Here is a 17,544-nt window from a genome sequence, read left to right on the forward strand (position 1 = left end):
CCATGGGAGGTTGGCCAGCTGGCCCTGCCCCTGATTGGAGGGGAGGGGCCGATTTGGGGTGGAGCTAGCTGGGAGGAGGGGCTGCAGGCCGATCAGAGTGGTGGGGGCCCATCAGGGGCAGGGCCAGCTGGGGGAGGGGCTGCAGGAGGTTGGCCGGCCGGCCCCGCCCCCTATTGGGGTGGGGGTGCAATCAGGGGTGTGGTCTGTTGGGAGGAGGGGCTGTGGGCTGATCAGGGTGGTGGGGGCCCATCAGGGGCGGGGCCTGTCAGGGGGGAAGGACCACGGGGGGTTGGCCAGCTGCCCCGCCCTCAATTAAGGTGGGAGAGGCCAATCAGGGGCGGCGACAGCTGGGGGGAGGGGCCGCAGGAGGTTGGCCAGCCAGCCCCACCCTCTGATCAGGCAGGTTTGCTGGCTGCAGTGGGCATCTTAGCGACCTGTTGTTCTGGTCCTTCCAGAGTTCCAACCACTGGCTTTATATACACTGAGTGGCCAGATTATTATGATCTCTGAACGCATAATAATCTGGTCACTCAGTGTGTGTGTGCATATATATATATATATATATATATATATATATATATATATTAGAGGCCCGGTGCATGAATTCGTGCATGGGTGGGGTCCAGCCAGCCTGACCAGGGGGAGGGGACATGGTGGTTGGCCAGCCTGCCTGCTGGTCGAACTCCTGGTCGAGGGGACAATTTGCATATTAGCCTTTTATTATGTAGGATATACACTGAATGGCCAGATTATTATGCATTCAGAGATCATAATAATCTGGCCCCTCAGTGTATATAGAGACTAGAGGCCTGGTGCACAAAATTTGTGCACGGAGGGGGCGGTTCCCTCAGCCCAGCCTGCACCCTTTCCAATCTGGGACCCCTTGGGAGATGTCCGACTGCCCGTTTAGGCCCAATCCCTGTGGGATCACGCCTAAACTGACAGTCGGACATCCCTCTCACAATCTGGGATTATTGGCTCCTAACTGCTCACCTGCCTGCCTTCCCGATTCCCCCTAACTGCCCTCCCCTGCTGGCCTGGTTGCCCCCAACTGCCCTCCCCTGCTGGCCTGATCTCGCCCCCAACTGCCCTCCCCTCCCGGCCTGGTTGCCCCCAACTGCCCTCCCCTGCTGGCCTGATCTCACCCCCAACTGCCCTCCCCTGCAGGCCTGATCTCACCCCCAACTGCCCTCCTCTGCAGGCCAATTTGGTTCTGATTGGTCGGTTTCTATGCCAGTCAGCATCAAAAGCTCTGCCTCCTAGGCAGCCATTGGCTCCCCACAGCACCCAGATTTGGTTCTGATTGGTCAGTTTCTATGCCAGTCAACATCAAAAGCTCTGCCTTCTAGGTAGCCATTGGCTCCCCACAGCACCCAGATTTGGTTCTAATTGGTTGGTTTCTATGCCAGTCAGCATCAGAAACTCCACTATCTAGGCAGCCATTGGTTCTTCACAGCACCCACATTTGGTTCTGATTGGTCGGTTCCTATGCCAGTCAGCATCTCTGGGCCTATCAATGGGGCCTGATCAGAAAGGCAGGGCTGATCAGCAGCCCTGGTGGAGGCCTGGAGAGAAATGGAGGCATGGCTGCTGCCCAGACTGGGAGAGAAAGAGAGGCAAGTGCTGATCAAAAGCTGCCTCAGAGGCAGTGGATCAGTCCCTGCTTCTCTCTTCAGGCCTCTCTCTGGCGCTGATTCGCAGCCCCCTCAGCAGTCAGTGCTGGGGCACCATGCCTGCAGCGGAAGCAGTCAGCGCTGGGTGCTAACTGCAGGACTGACTTCTGGTTGGTCAAGCCTCAGTCATTACTGGTCATTATGACCCAGGGTTTTTATATATTAGGATTATGAATAAGCTGATTGATGTTTCTCACATTGGTCTCTCACTTTCTCTCTCTCTCCCTCCCTCTCTAAAATCAATAGAAACATATTACCTGGTGAGGATTAAAAACAACTAATGGTTATTAAGATTTTTAACTTATTTGACCTTCCAGTAATATTCAATACAATTTTCCACTCGTTTCTGCGACTCTTTCTTCTGCTGGTTTCTATGCCTAACATTTCAATTGTTGGCATGTCTAAAGGTGGTCTGACCCTCTTTCCTCTCTGTGTAGCCTGATTTCCCTGATGATCTTACACAGAAGTCTCCAAAAGTTTACATTGTTAGTCTTGACCTCTTCCCTGAACTGCAGCTCATGTAGACTACTGCCTACATGACATCTTCATTTGATGTTTAATAAACAGTACAAGGTTTACATGCCAAAAAGGCCTTGATCACCCCCAGACATATTTATCCCCCAGTTTTCCCCATCTCACTAAGTCTATTTCCATTCACCCAGTTGTTCAAGCCAAAAATCTAGTGGCCTTGTTTTTTGTTCTCACCCTCTCCCATATCAAGACCTGTCACTGCTACCTCCTGAATCTTTATATTCCTCCCTGTCTTCACTTCTGCTGCTTTAGTCGAGGATGCCATTGTCCCTCACCTGGATTCCTCCAGTAGCTCCTTTTGTTCTGGTTGTCTTTTATAATCCATGCTCCATTTAGCTCGCAGGTGACTTGCATTGATGAGATAATTCACTCCCCTGATTCAGTCTTTAATGGCCTCTTTCACACTTCCTACCAAGGCCTAAATACCCTAAACCAGCTATAATTTTCCATTTCTCTTATTCACATGAATAGTGAACATTTAAAATGATATTGATAAATACATACATTCATTAGACATTCATTAGCTGTCCATTCTCCCTGAGCTATTCTTTCCCTGACCTTTCCTGGTTGGCTTTTTTAAATTTGTTTTTCTCCCAGATTTAAACTTAAATGTTCTCTTCAGAGAGGACTTGCCTCAGCACCACCAATATTTAGCTGCTGCCGTCATTCGTAATTGCATCCCACTGTTTTCATTCTTCAAATGGCACTTATCACAATGTGATCTTTTTCAATTTATTTTTTATTCTAATTTGTCTTTTTGTACTAACATGACCTCTTGAGAGCAGGAAAATTATATCATTTTTATTATTCTTTAATGATCAAAAATTCCTTCAGATGTCTAAAAAAAGATGGTGATAGTGTACATTTTTTTAACAAGACCAGAAATTTTTCTAATGTAATTGATAAAGTTAGGATTTTTCAAAAATAGCCCTTCACTTGGAACATTATATAAAAGACATTTTTACTAAAGCAATTTTATCACACAAATATTTGTAAAAGAAAAAGCTGATATTTTTACTGTGGTTTCGTTTTTGGCCTTTTCTGTAGATCACAGACAGCCAAAAGTCATCAGAAGATTCTGGATCCAGAAAAGACTCTTCCTCAGAAGTTTTCAGTGATGCTGCGAAGGAGGGGTGGCTCCATTATCGGCCACTTGTCACCGATAAGGGCAAGGTAGTGCATTTTTGGAGCTACTGTGAGCGCATTAAATGCAGGCTCTGAAAAATAAAGTATAAAATCTGTATACATAAAATGACAAAATATCCAGAATAAAGAATGGAAAACATATTTTATAAATATCTTTTTCTTTATGAAGGAAAGATTTATTTTTAAAGTTCTCATCACCTATTTTCCTGCTTTTCATTCTGTGTATCAACTATGTATGGGATATATTGTCATATTTTGATAATGTAAAAGAGAAAGCAAAGTATTTAAGAAACTGCTTTTATTATTGAAGTTTACTAGCTATTATCACAGAGTAGTCCTTTAGGGAGTGGCACTTCTTCATCTTAATTTTTAAATTTTCATTTAACTTCTCCTAGTTTATTATTTTAAATGCCTTTGTAATTCCCTTCTTTCACTTTATTTTATAAATATTGAGTTATATAAATGACTATCACACTATCAACATATACTTCATTTAAATAGATTTTAATACAATAAAAATTTTGCCATAAATTTTCCTATAATATTTGGGCAGCTTATTTATAAAACATTTTAATATTGTTATAAGAGTTTAAAATTTTAAGAAAACTCACTTTAAATGTAGCTATTGTTACTTGAATTAACAAAATTGATCAACCATATAAAGTTGATCAATTTTGTTAATTCATTTGTTATATTTGCTGTTTGGAATCTCCTTATGCAGTGTTTATCATTTTCATGATTGATGACTTGTCTTAAGCCTGACTCTCACTCAGAAGATTTTTCTGGCTCATTTATTTTTTATTTTCTATTCTTTTAGCACAGGGGTCCTCAAACTTTTTAAACAGGGGTCAGTTCACTGTCCCTCAGACCGTTTGAGGGCTGGACTATAGTTTAAAAAAAAAAAAACTATGAACAAATTCCTACGCGCACTGCGGGCCTGGGACGAGTCGGCTGCTAAGCAGGACAGGCAGCGGCACCCGGTGGGCCGGATAAATGTCCTCGGCGGGCTGCATGTGGCCCGCGGGCCGTAGTTTGAGGACGCCTGTTTTAGCATGTTTAACATATTTTGCTACACCTGTTTTTATCTTAATTACTTTATTTATTTTTCTAACAAAGTTAGAGTTGAGATTTCACTATCCTTGATTTTGTTAAGAATATATTGCCTCACTTGGTTTACACTTTATAATTTTTGTCCTTCCTCTCCTAACAAGTCTATGTTGATATAAATCAGGCACCTGCTACATTTGGTATACATTTGTGCTTGTTGCAGTGTTGTTTAATGTGTGAGATTTAGCCAAATATTAAGTATGCCTGAACTGTTTCATGTTTCTAGCGAGTTGGTGGGAGTATTCGGCCATGGAAGCAGATGTATGTTGTACTTCGGGGCCATTCACTTTACTTGTACAAAGATAAAAGAGAACAGATGATTCCATCTGAAGAAGAACAACCCATCAGTGTGAATGCTTGCTTAATAGACATCTCGTACAGTGAGACCAAGAGGAAGAATGTGTTCCGACTTACCACATCAGACTGTGAATGCCTCTTTCAGGCAGAAGACAGAGACGATATGTTAGCTTGGATCAAGACCATCCAGGAGAGCAGCAACCTAAATGAAGAGGTCTGTGTGCAAACCAGTGATGGTAAAATCGGACACATTTGTTCACATCTTATTTCTTTTCTTCTTCCAGAAGACTAAAAGAATCTGCTACATTATTTTAAACAAATATGATAATACCAGAGGCCCGGTGCATGAAAATTCATGCACTGGAGCGGGTGTCCCTCAGCCCGACCTGCCCCCTCTCACAGTCCAGGAGCCCTCAGGGGCGGGAGGCGACCCGGCGATCAGGGGAAGGCGACGCCCCATCACACCTCTGCTGCTGCCACTGCCGGCAGTGCAAGCCTCAGGCCGGCCCTGGGCGGCTGGGCAGCTGGGCAGCCACCATTCGAGGCTTGCCTGAGCCTCAGGCCAGCCCTGGGCAGCTAGGCAGCCACCATCCGAGACTTTCCTGTGCCTCTGGCTGGCCCTGGGCGGCTGGGGGGCTGAGGGGCCTGGGCGCCGCCATCTTTGAGGGCATGGCAATCAATTAGCATATTCCCTCCTTATTGGCTGTGGACGCCGCCATCTTTGAGGCCATGAAAGTCAATTAGCATATTCCCTCCTTATTGGCTGTGGGTGCTGCCATCTTTGTGACGGCATGAGGGTCAATTAGCATATTCCCTCTTTATTAGATAGGATGCTTAAAAATAGTTGATCAAAAGGAAAACTCTTATTATTTTTACTTATTGGAAAACCATCATTACTGAACTAGAAAAATAGATGATTCATATACTCTGCATACAATCTCGGAAGTAATGAACCATGCTTGGTTCCTAGTCCTGGTCATGACCTTTATGACTGACTACTTCCAGATCTGTCTTCTTATCACTAAACAGAATTGTTGAGTGGTTTAAGTTATAGTGACAATGCTTATCAAAACAAATTACTCCGTAAATACAAAGAGATAATGATATGATGATTTTTATTAATGGAATTATATAGTTAACAACATAATATAATCTATTGTAATACAGTAATTGGTTTTTAAGAAAACTAGAGCCCTGGCCGGTGTGGCTTAGTTGGTTGAGTGTCGTTCCATGTACCAAAAGGTCGCTGGTTCAATTCCCCGTCATAGCACATACCCAGATTACAGACTTAATCCCCAGTAGGGGGCATGCAGGAAGCAACTGATCAGAGGTTCTCTCTCATCAATGTTTGTTTCTCTCTCCCTCTCCCTGACCCTCTCTTTCTCTCTCAAACAACAAAACATATTAAAGAAAAAGAGAAAACTCAAATTATCAGAAATCATGTTATAAGCCAGTTTTTCTTTTTAATAAGGAATAATGTTTAAGTACTTAAAGAGTTTCTGGCTCACAATCAAGATATTTTTACAACATGAATTTTGATATTTTAAGTGTATATAACTATATATTTTAAAGTAATGATTGTGTCTAGCTTTTATTGAGTCCCTTTTTTATTTCATTGACAGTTTTTCTAACATGTTGTTCTCACTTTGTGCCCATTGTTAGGACAAAATTTTAAAAAAAGCATACCATTCTTTTTCCTTACTTTTTCTGAAGTACCCAGGAGCACAGACATTAACTGTAAGGTTATGCAATTTATCTTCTTTAATTTAGTCATTCCCATTATTTTCAATTCAAATTAGAAAATGTATGCTATAGGAAAAATGCATGTGCTTTATTTCTCTGCTAATTTACAACCTCCCTTGTTTGTGGTTAAAAGATGACACCAGATTGTATCAATACAACCTTTGTTCCATAACCACCACTACAAAGAGAGCATCAGCCTAAATTTTTGCACAGAAACAGGGAGAATAAGAACTTGGATGTAGATTTCAGCTTTTCCTGACAGTTCAGGAAGTTCCTGTTGAAGAAGCACCAGCTGTGTGCAGGGCATTCTACAAGGCAGTAGAGTGTCCTTGCTACGTTCCTTCAGATGACTTCATCTGTGCAACATGGAGGGCTGTCCTAAGGATTTAATGAGGTAGTGCTTGTGAAGAAAACCGCATGCTCCCTGGCAGATAATAAGCATTTACTTAGTGTCAGCCATTATCGTCATTATCATCTAATGTTAACACATAGGCATTTTTCCTGTTTTATAGATAAGAAAGTAGTAATTCACAGCATATGGAGGCACTCTTCTAAGCATTTTACATCAATTAACCTCAGCAACCATATGAATTGTTCTTTTATTATCATCCTCACCATTTCACAAACAAGGAAGTCATGTGCCAAAGAGAGGTTAAGTGGTTTCCCCAAGGTCACATAGCTGATAAGCATCAGGGCCCGGATTTAAACCAGGCATCTTACCCTAGATCTTAACCATATGATCTCTCTGTTGGTAAGTGTGAAGAGTCATTTTGAGTTCGAGATTGTTTGACTCCAAAGCCTGTATTTTTTTGTAAATTATATTGTTAAATGAGACAACTAAAACATTTTTTTTTTGAGGACACATGCCAATGTATAATTGGAATCAATAGAAAAGAATCATCACTTTGTGCTCAGCTCTAAGTTTGCCATTAGCATATTATAAAGTTTAAAAAAACAACACCTGTTTTAAGGTTAAACACACAACTGTTTTGAGATTTCCTCTTCTGTCACTTCTGACACTAATTGACCCTCAATCTTGCTACTCCTACAAGTTAATTATTAACAAATTTTGGCAGTATTTTTCATCTTTTATCCAACTGTATTATTTGGAAATGCTGATCTTTCTGGTATTAGTAATAGAAAAAACTGGCTTTCTGTTTCCCAGTCATTAATTTAAAATGACAGATCAATAAGTTTGAACACTTGCTACTCGCTGGTAGTATTCTAAGTATTGCTGCGGTACAGAAAATAAACAGAAAAGACTCACAGTGAGGGAGGCACTTGGAACATTGGTCACATAGTGATGGTGGGGGGTGATGTTGAACAGGGAATTTACCACACCACCACTGAGAGTAAAATAGAGTGTCTTTATTGAGTAAGCAGAGTAGACGGTAGAGAAGCTCAAAAAAGGTAGGGATTCCTAATTTTGTTCAGAATTGACTCTAATTTTGCCTCTCTTTATTCTGCAGGACACTGGTGTTACTAACAGGGATCTAATTAGTCGAAGAATAAAAGAATATAACAGTCTGATGAGGTGAGCGTTCCACCATGCACGTAAGTTAATTTGGATGTAAAATACGTAATTATTAAGAAACATTCATTCTTTCAGCAGCAAAGCGGAACAGTTGCCAAAAACGCCTCGCCAGAGTCTCAGCATCAGGCAGACCTTGCTTGGTGCTAAATCCGAACCAAAGACGCAAAGTCCACATTCTCCAAAGGAGGAGTCAGAGAGGAGACTGCTCAGTAAAGGTACTGATGGTGGCATTACCAGATGAACTTAATAAAATGATTTAAAATTGGGATTTTAATGGTATTTTCATATTTCTCTGTACTATTTTTGCTGACCTCAGCCCAGTATGAGCATGCTCAAGACCACTGTGGGCTGGGTCTAGGCCAGTGGGGCTTTCCCTTTAAGGTGCCAGTTCTCAAATACAAACTGAAGGAAAGTATAGCACATATAGCTACACAACAAATGTGATTAATGCAGAGGATCAGGTGCTGTCATTTTGAGATAAATTATGTGTCCTTTTTGCAAAACTCTCACTATGAAGTTGTCACATAGATTCTGTTTTCTTTACTGTTTTAAAGAAAATTATGATACAGATTAAAAAAAGGTAAAGAAATGTATTTGATAGTCACTAAATTATATGGAAGGTTAAAAGGAGTGCTATGTTAGAGACGATAATACAATATTTTTGATAAATATAGGATATATTACTTATAGTACAGGACTCAGATTTATATAAATATCAATAAAGGATTTTTTAAGTCATGATTTAAACACTTATATTTTCATTTTTTTCTTATATTGTTTTATTTTGAATAACAATCAAAAGATGAAACCAGTCCCCCAAAAGACAAAGGCACATGGAGAAAAGGCATCCCGAGTATTATGAGAAAGACTTTTGAAAAAAAGCCTACTGCTACCGGAACATTCGGGGTCAGATTGGATGATTGCCCACCAGCTCATACCAATCGGGTAGGAGAAACCAGCCAGCTGGGTTATCTAAAGCTGTAATTCAGTTGTGGGACTTGTGTACACGGCCATTCAGAGGACAGAGAACCTGTTGATTTATTGAGTGTTTTCCTTTTCATAGCTGACCTTAATTTCCTCGAGCATTTCTGATCTGTAAGGATGTGTTGAGTAATTTTATCAGTAGTGCTTTTTTCTCATTACTGACTCTGAAATAGAATAATTATTCAGCCATTAGGAATATACCTGAAGTGGTCAGTAAGAATTTATTTTCAAATTATATGTTTCTGCTTTAGCATCATAAAAGAAGGGTGAGAACAAGGACCTGATTAAGTATAATAAATGTAATTGTATGTGTGTGTGTGTTTTAGGATTCATATCATGAATTGATTGATGTTATTCCCTCCACCCCTGCTTTTTTTTTTTTTTTTTTTTTTACTTTATTCCTATTTATTCAACTGAGCTGTTCCCACATTCTCCTTACGTGTTCTTGTTTTCTGTTGGACCCTTCCCTTTCTGTCTTGACCTAGTTTCTCTTCCCACTGCCTCAAATATCTCTTGCTTGTTTTATCATTTCCCAATTCTGCAGTGTCTATATTCTTTATTTTCTCTATCAAAAAGCAGTAATTTTTATATTTCCTTTTGGATGGTATACAAGGGCCTTTTAGCTATGTTATATGCATCTACTAACTAAATATAAACATTTGTACTATATTAAATAAAATATTATTTCTTGTTTTGCAGTATATTCCATTAATAGTTGACATATGTTGCAAATTAGTTGAAGAAAGAGGTCTTGAATATACAGGTATTTACAGAGTTCCTGGAAATAATGCAGCCATCTCAAGCATGCAAGAAGAACTCAACAAGGGAATGGCTGATATTGATATACAAGATGATGTAAGTTGTCTATTTCTTTGTGGGTAACTGATCCGAGGTTTTTCTTTGGTGGTATTGACTGCAAAACTACTGGATTTCTATTTCCTTATACCTAGAAATGGCGAGATTTGAATGTGATAAGCAGTTTACTAAAATCCTTCTTCAGAAAACTCCCTGAACCTCTCTTCACAAATGGTGAGTGAACGCCCACAAAAGAAACCAGATGAAACAGTCAAATATTACATTGTTGGAAAACCATAGAATATGAGATTGAAGCAGGAGAAAATACATTTGTCAAAGGAAATAAGAGATCTTGTTTAGTTTTTATTTAGATACAAGGCATAATTTTGTACTATTTTTTTTGTCATGTGGATTTTTTTCTCCTGATAAACATTAATGAAAAGCAGAGTTTCAAAAAAATTCTTTACACTCAGTAAAATATATATTATCTTGTTCATCCACATTTGCAGTCAAGTTAAAAAGAGAATTATTGTTTTCAGTCAAAAGTCTTCAGACCTAATAAGATACAATAAGTAGAAAAACGTTTTTTCAGTCAAGCCAAATATTTGACTTACATAAGACACTGTACTAGATGTTTGTGGTCAGGGAGAGAGAAGAATATACAGAGTGTATAAATGCAGGGGTACCTCAGAGAACTCACATCTTAGAGAATTTCCTTTGATTTGATGATAAGGGTTTGAGGATCATTAAAAACTATGGCAGTATTAGTAACTTACATCTCAAAGGCTATTTAGATTATATACAACTCACCTAAGCAATTTAAGATAAACTTGCCTTATTGTTCTTATTGTTGTCAGATAAATATGCCGACTTTATTGAAGCTAATCGGAAAGAAGATCCTCTAGATCGTCTGAAAACGTTAAAAAGACTAGTAAGTATCATTTTTCTGTTTCTGGGGGTATACCTAAAATTCAGCATCTAAATCCATCCTGAAAATAATATGTTTCAGATTCACGATTTGCCAGAACATCATTATGAAACACTTAAGTTTCTTTCGGCTCATCTGAAGACAGTGGCAGAAAATTCAGAAAAAAATAAGGTATGTACCACCAGTGGCTTTAGGTGAAAAGATAGTCTTCATTGCTTTGTGCCAAGTAATCAAAAACAGGGTTATAATTCAACAAAAGCTCTAAAATGCATCATATTGGCTGATCAGTCCCTCTAAAGATCACTCTGAAAAGCAAAAGACCCAAAAATATCAGTTGTCATCATTTTTTAAGACATTTCTGTTTCATTTATCCAGCAAGAAAAATGAAAAAGCCAGAAATTTGACCTCTTTTATTTTCCAACTGTATATCAATATTTTGAATAGGCAACATTTGCATGAATACAACAGTCGATGTATCAAATTATGTACAGTGAAAAATAACAGACGTTTTTGTTTAGTTTTAAGATAAGACCTTTTTTGGTTGTTTTTAACACTATCCCATTACCTTTATTAAACACATCTATATTTGTAATTCCTTACTTTTTTCTAATACTCAATCCATGTTTAGTTTTTCCTGATTGATATGTGGACCTTGTTTGGATATTGATTTAAACAAACAACTGTAAAAACATTTCTTTAAATCATCATCCACGCAAGGTCCACACATTGTGTTTGATACATCATTGTCTTAACTTTCATCATTCTCATCACTCATTGGTGATTGTTGCCTCAATCCATCTTATCATCAGAGTTGGCAAAGGGTGATTCTCAGGCATTACTGCTTAAAATACTTAAACAGCCATTTGGTTTCTGGAGAAGAAAAATCACCAGAATACCGCAAGTTTAGGGATACTGCTGTAACTCCTCTTTCTAAGGGCAATACCTGCTTAACGTAGAGAACAATGCTCTGATACTTTGGAAGACAGTTGTTCACAGTTGTAATAAGGCCGGATTATGGGAACAGTGTCAACCCTATCACCTATAAATTGAGAAGATTACAGTGTTATAATTTCCTTTAGACACTCAATTTCCTCAAGTGATAGGGCTATGGAGGAGGGAGGGAGAGAAGGAGAGAGAGAGCACCTATATTAATTGATGGTACTACTTCCAGAACTGCATACAGTAGGAGCCAAAAGGTTCTCAATATAATTAAAGTTGAAATATTTTCTAATTCTTTTAGCATTTCCCAAAGTATAGTATGTCATTTGTCAGTTTTGCTGGATGTTAGTAGGAGTTATTGCTCTAATTAGTTTATGAAGCATTGAATTAAACAAAATTTAACTGATTTCTTTACTGCAGATTTTTTTAGAATCTTTAATAGATTAATTAACACTGTGAGTCTTGAATAAGGATATAAGGCACTTCATTCCCTAGACTTATTTGACTACACATTGTAGAACATCTTTCAAAAAATACATAATTTAAGTAATGAATAAATAATCTGTGAACTACTTATGTTATTAGTTTCATATGGAAATCAGCTAAAACTGTATATACTAAATATTACTGTATATATAAATAATAATGCATGTTATCATTAGCCTAGAAACTTAATGAAATCATAGATAAGAATCTAGTAAAATTTTACATAGACCTTCAAGATGCTGGACTTAATGTTTTTTGATCGAAGGATGAGATGATTACACCTTCTGGGGAAATGAGAACCATGTATTTTGTGCCCAGTTGAAGTAAACCCTTCCTGCAGTCATATTTTTTCCCCACTAAGTTAGCTTTCTATGGGAATGCTGACCGCAAGCAAATTTCTCCTTATTTCTATTCAGTAAGCATCGTATGATACATGTATTGTGGTAGTTAACATATTAGATGCATAACAATTGCTTCAGAACCGGAAAAGATCTGCGGGTTTTCCACTTTGTACCATATCTGAAAGGTGTGTGTGCATGTGCATGCCTCTCACAAGATAGTATGGTAGTGTGGTTCCTTAAGTAATTTTTTTTTCAGTATGGCTTTTGAGTTCTGTGGTCATTTTTAACCTTCTTAATATGTTTTCAAGGACTGGCTAAAGTTATTTAAGATTTTAATCAAATCGTAAGTTCAAAATATTACAGCAGACACTATAAGATATAACAAAGAAAAACAAAAGATCCACACATTTGTTAATTGTATAATTTAACAAGGAATAGAAATATCATGGTAATGAATATACAAACATAAGCATGTAATATTGAGGCATTCAGATTGGCTCAACGATAGGCAAAGAACTTCAGAACATGTGGTTGAAGTAAAAATTAATTCAGAAGGAATACTTCCAGACATTTGATTTTTATATATTAGGGATTTTAGTGGGCAAATTTGGAAAATTTTATGTATTTTCTACTTTTTTTAGCCCTTTGAAGAAAGGGTGTTTCCAAGTTCTTTTCTGAGTTTTTTCCCTTCAATATTAATATTTTTGTCAGTTAATCTAGCTCCAGAAATACTAGTTTAGAACCAAATCAATTGCTTTCTATCAAAGACATCTTGGAAGAAAGGAATGCCAATTAAATGTTTTACATTATCATGAAAGCAGGAAAAAGAAGTTATGTAGACATTAGCTTATGGGAAATCCTGACTAGGAAGCATTTGTTTTAATTTAAATTTTTTATTGTTGACACTATTGCAGATATCTCTCAATCCTGCCCCTTTTCCCATCTCCACCCACTCCCTACCCCCTGTATTTTTTTTTGTACATATCAATCAACCATTCATTCTTTTTTGAATTCTTTTTCACCAAAAGAACCTTTCAGAAATAAAATGCCAAACATGCAATGGGACTTTAAAACTATTTTCTTAAGAAAAAATGTGATATTGTCCTTTATTTCAGATGGAACCAAGAAACCTAGCAATAGTTTTTGGCCCAACTCTGGTGAGAACGTCTGAAGATAACATGACGCACATGGTCACCCACATGCCGGACCAGTACAAGATAGTGGAGACGCTTATCCAGCACGTAAGTCGGCTTCGCCTCATCAAGAGCATTCTTTTTCTGCAAGCTGCTGGTGGAACAGAATTTGGATAAATATAATTTTTAAGAAAATTACTTTTTTCTGTATACCATCCTCCAAACTATAGATATATTTAGGGGGTTATTTAATTTATCTTTTCACCTTTTTTATTTTAAATTTTAGCATGACTGGTTTTTCACAGAAGAAGGTGCTGAAGAACCTCTTGTAAGTATGTCCCTCAGCGTTTGTCCCCTGTTGTTTTCATTTGGGACGCGAGATCCTGGCGCTACAGCAATGTCAACCTCCTGCCTGTATGCTCTTGCCTGCTTTGCGCCCTGGAAGCAAGTCTCTAGCTCCTCAGTTTCTAAGCTAAAGAAAATACAAGTATGATGGTCATTTTATAGTTAATTATATCTAAAGAAGGTAAAAAAATTACGCTCATGTGCTCCACTCAATAATGTGTCTTTTATTAAATGTTGCTTGAATTTTAAAGAAAGTATCTCTGAAGAGATGATGAAGTGATCTTTGTTTATTAACCATAGACAACAGTGCAGGAGGAAAACACAGTGGACTCCCAGCCAGTGCCAAACATAGATCACTTACTCACCAACATTGGAAGGACAGGCATGTCCCCTGGAGATGTATCAGGTAACTCTTGTCTGGGCAGTATCGATCTCTAGGTTAACATTCTTATAACATGAAAGAGCAACTCAATCATAAGTAACAATTCACTATGATTTTTTTCCCTTTTCTCCTTCTTTTTCCTTTCTAATAAGAAACTTAATCTCCCTTTTCTGATTGATCTTAATTATCTTCCAGTGACTCTAATTGGCAGTGCATGGAGTTGTAATGCTTGTCAGAATGGAAATATGAGGGAAATGAGCATGCGAACCACTGTTTTGTTTTGTTTTTGTTTTTTTTTAATTCACAGTTTCCATGTAATAGTCATCACAAGGTAAAACAGATATATGCTACTGAGTATGTGGTTGCTGTGACGGCAGAAAGTATGATCTAGGCTGCATAAGTAGCTCTTACCTTGAGCCAGATGTTCTGTTTAAAAGCAGCAAGTAAAATAAGTTGAACTGTTAATGGGCACCATTTTCAGAAATACAGTATAGTATTTGTCACTGTAGATGTCACAGTAAAAGTCAATCTATGACATTTTCTGTTTTCTCTTGCCACTCGAATGTTTGGTTAAGTATTAGTTCTTGTAGGCTCTTTTGATGAATATTTTCTCCTGCCAAACTGTTGCACTAACCGAGCATGTTGTTTTACACAATGTTCTCCCTTTGTCTCTAGTTCTTGTTCTAGTCCTAAAGGGTTTTTTCAGCACTTACTGACACAGGCAAATCTATACTGATGTTGAACAGGCGAAGTGGGAGGAGTCTATCACACGGTAATGTCGCTAGTGGATTCTGTGGTGTCCCTGATGGACAGCTGGAACTGTAGGAAGAAGGAGGATTGCTGTCCACACTGTAGCTGCCTTGTCTGCAGAAACCCCCGATTCTTGTAAATGCAAACATCGTTGATCTGTGGTGTAAATTTTCTCTTAAGATTCTTGTAAACAGATCAATACTACTTTCTTAAAAGTTTTTCTGCTGTTTCTTGTTATTTCTGAAGCAGACCGTGAGGAGAAATAGCATGGTATGGTCTACCAGTTCTTAAAGTCATAAAGCATTTAGCCATGTGTTAAAAGGGGCGTGGCACGGGGCTCAGCTCATTAATTTTGGAAATCAGTTTCCCTAAAGTCAAAACATAAAATTTCAAAATTGATGTGATCCAGAATAGTGCTAGCCCCTTCCTACCCTCTTTATAATTGTATAATCTGAGTTTTTGCCAGACAGTAAAATTATGGTCTCCATTCTTCCATTTCCATATTAGCACTTGTTAATAGATAATTACAAAACTGGTAGCAATTTAAACGAACTATTCAAAAGGATCCCTGACTGCACAGAAATGAAACTGGGGTCTAAAGCACAAAGATCAGCATGATTTCATATAAAACCAAAGTAACGTGGAAGCAGGGTTATCCTGGTGCCTCTTTTGCATCCATATGCATAGAGTATGCACTTACAAAATTTAAGTCTGACAAAAATCAACATAAATACACCGAGTATGATTGTCTCAATTTGTAGCTAGGGCAGCTAAGAATCTTAAACGTTCTACATTGTGTATCAGTTTCAGATACAGGATGTGGTACATAGCAATTCTTAAGAGGTCTTCAAGCTTCTTTATTGCTAGATTTACTATTTAGAAGATTGAATAAACACTAGTACTTCTGTTCTCGTTTAGCACAGGGCTCCTTTGCCATTCCTATCATTGAGCTGATTCTGCCTACAATTCACAGCATCCTTTCATGGCGGTGGCTTTCTGTGGTGCAGCTTGCATCTTTGTGAGCTCTGACTATCCACTGTGTTCAATGGTTCTGTTTGAGTTTTGCTTTCCCATTTTGTTCTGTGCCTGTCTTTTCCATAGTTTGCATTGTTTGTTGAAAGGGGTAAAGATGGACTAATATTGACCATGTTTCATTTAACTTCTGACAGATTCAGCTACTAGTGACTCAACAAAATCTAAGGTAAATTGTTTCATACAATTGTGAAATATTTTAGGGGGGATTGTTTTTTGGCTGATTGTTATGATTAGTATACAAATGCATCCCTGTCTGTATCAAGTGACACAGAACAACAAGGTCTCATAAAGGGAAAAATGAATTTCTTGGAATAGAATATGATAGAAGTATACTGGATTATGAGTTGGAATATCGGGTTTCTCTCAGCATATTTTAGCATAATACAAAGAAGTAGGCTTTAGTTTCTTACTCCTTTTTTTCCTTTTTAATCCTTATCACCTGAAGATACTTTTGCATTTTTAGAGAGAGTGCAAGAGAGGGAAAGACAGAAATATCAATGTGAAAGAAACACAATTGGTTGCCTCCTGCACATGCCCTGACCAGGGCCGGGGCCAGGGAGGAGCCTGCAGCCGAGGTACACGCCCTTGACTGGAAGCGAACCCAGGACCCTTATGTCTGCAGGCCGACGCTCTACTCACTGAGCCAAACCGACCAGGGCTATTTTCTTACTCTTTAATGTGAAAAATTTCTAACATACAAAAGTAGAGAGAATAGTACAATGAGTCCCCAATCCCCCATTATCCATTCTCGACAGTTGACTCATGACCAACTTTATTTCTTCTGCACACCATGCACTTGCCTCCTCCTGGGACTATTTTAAGGCAGATCTTGAACATCATATCCTTATATGTGTAAATATTTCAGTAGTAATATAGACTTTTTATTATTATATTTTTATAGAAAATATTTTCTATTTCAGCAAAATCACTAATTTTGTTTTTTTATGACCAATATTTTTAACATAATTTGTGTTCTGTTGACAACACCACCAAATTACACAATTTTTTAGTAGTTTTTAGGAAGTTTTTATAATTTTTAGAAAGTATTTTGTTAATTTAACTTATCCAAACCTTGTTTTGTTGAGACAGTAGCAACCAGAAGTATCAATAAATTTTTAAAAACATTTTTCTATTTGGACATGAGATATAAATTTTACTTATGTGTAAATATCATAATGGGACTGTATACCATTAATTATAATTTTTGCAGAAAATGTTACAAAAATATTTTAACCAAATCAGATTGTTCACTGTCACTTATATTGTTATTTTCACCATTTTTCTTATTTTGGATAATTTTAAACCTACAGAAAAGTTACTAGAATAATGGCTACCATCCAAACCTTTTATTCTAGTTTCATTGGTTGGTAAATACAAGATATGTATTTTTCCCCT

At 38.0% G+C, this 17,544-nt stretch overlaps 1 protein-coding gene across 13 annotated transcripts in view; it reads left to right on the forward strand.

The window, feature by feature from the left end:
* Nucleotides 1–17,544, forward strand: part of ARHGAP21 (Rho GTPase activating protein 21) — a 141,169-nt gene that overhangs the window by 118,712 nt on the left and 4,913 nt on the right. For 9 of the 13 annotated variants that reach the window (XM_080684786.1, XM_080684791.1, XM_080684782.1 and 6 more), the window contains 13 exons: nt 3,252–3,377; nt 4,684–4,968; nt 7,967–8,031; nt 8,107–8,246; nt 8,834–8,976; nt 9,715–9,870; nt 9,966–10,044; nt 10,668–10,741; nt 10,820–10,909; nt 13,620–13,745; nt 13,924–13,965; nt 14,283–14,388; nt 16,284–16,315. In XM_080684786.1, coding sequence (XP_080540912.1) covers nt 3,252–3,377; nt 4,684–4,968; nt 7,967–8,031; nt 8,107–8,246; nt 8,834–8,976; nt 9,715–9,870; nt 9,966–10,044; nt 10,668–10,741; nt 10,820–10,909; nt 13,620–13,745; nt 13,924–13,965; nt 14,283–14,388; nt 16,284–16,315 — 1,464 coding nt within the window. The remainder of the gene's footprint in view (nt 1–3,251; nt 3,378–4,683; nt 4,969–7,966; nt 8,032–8,106; nt 8,247–8,833; nt 8,977–9,714; nt 9,871–9,965; nt 10,045–10,667; nt 10,742–10,819; nt 10,910–13,619; nt 13,746–13,923; nt 13,966–14,282; nt 14,389–16,283; nt 16,316–17,544) is intronic. The other 4 variants (XM_080684788.1, XM_080684792.1, XM_080684785.1 and 1 more) reach the window with 1 other exon arrangement.

The sequence above is a fragment of the Plecotus auritus genome, assembly GCF_963455305.1.
Source record: "Plecotus auritus genome assembly, chromosome: 1".
NCBI lineage: Eukaryota > Metazoa > Chordata > Mammalia > Chiroptera > Vespertilionidae > Plecotus > Plecotus auritus.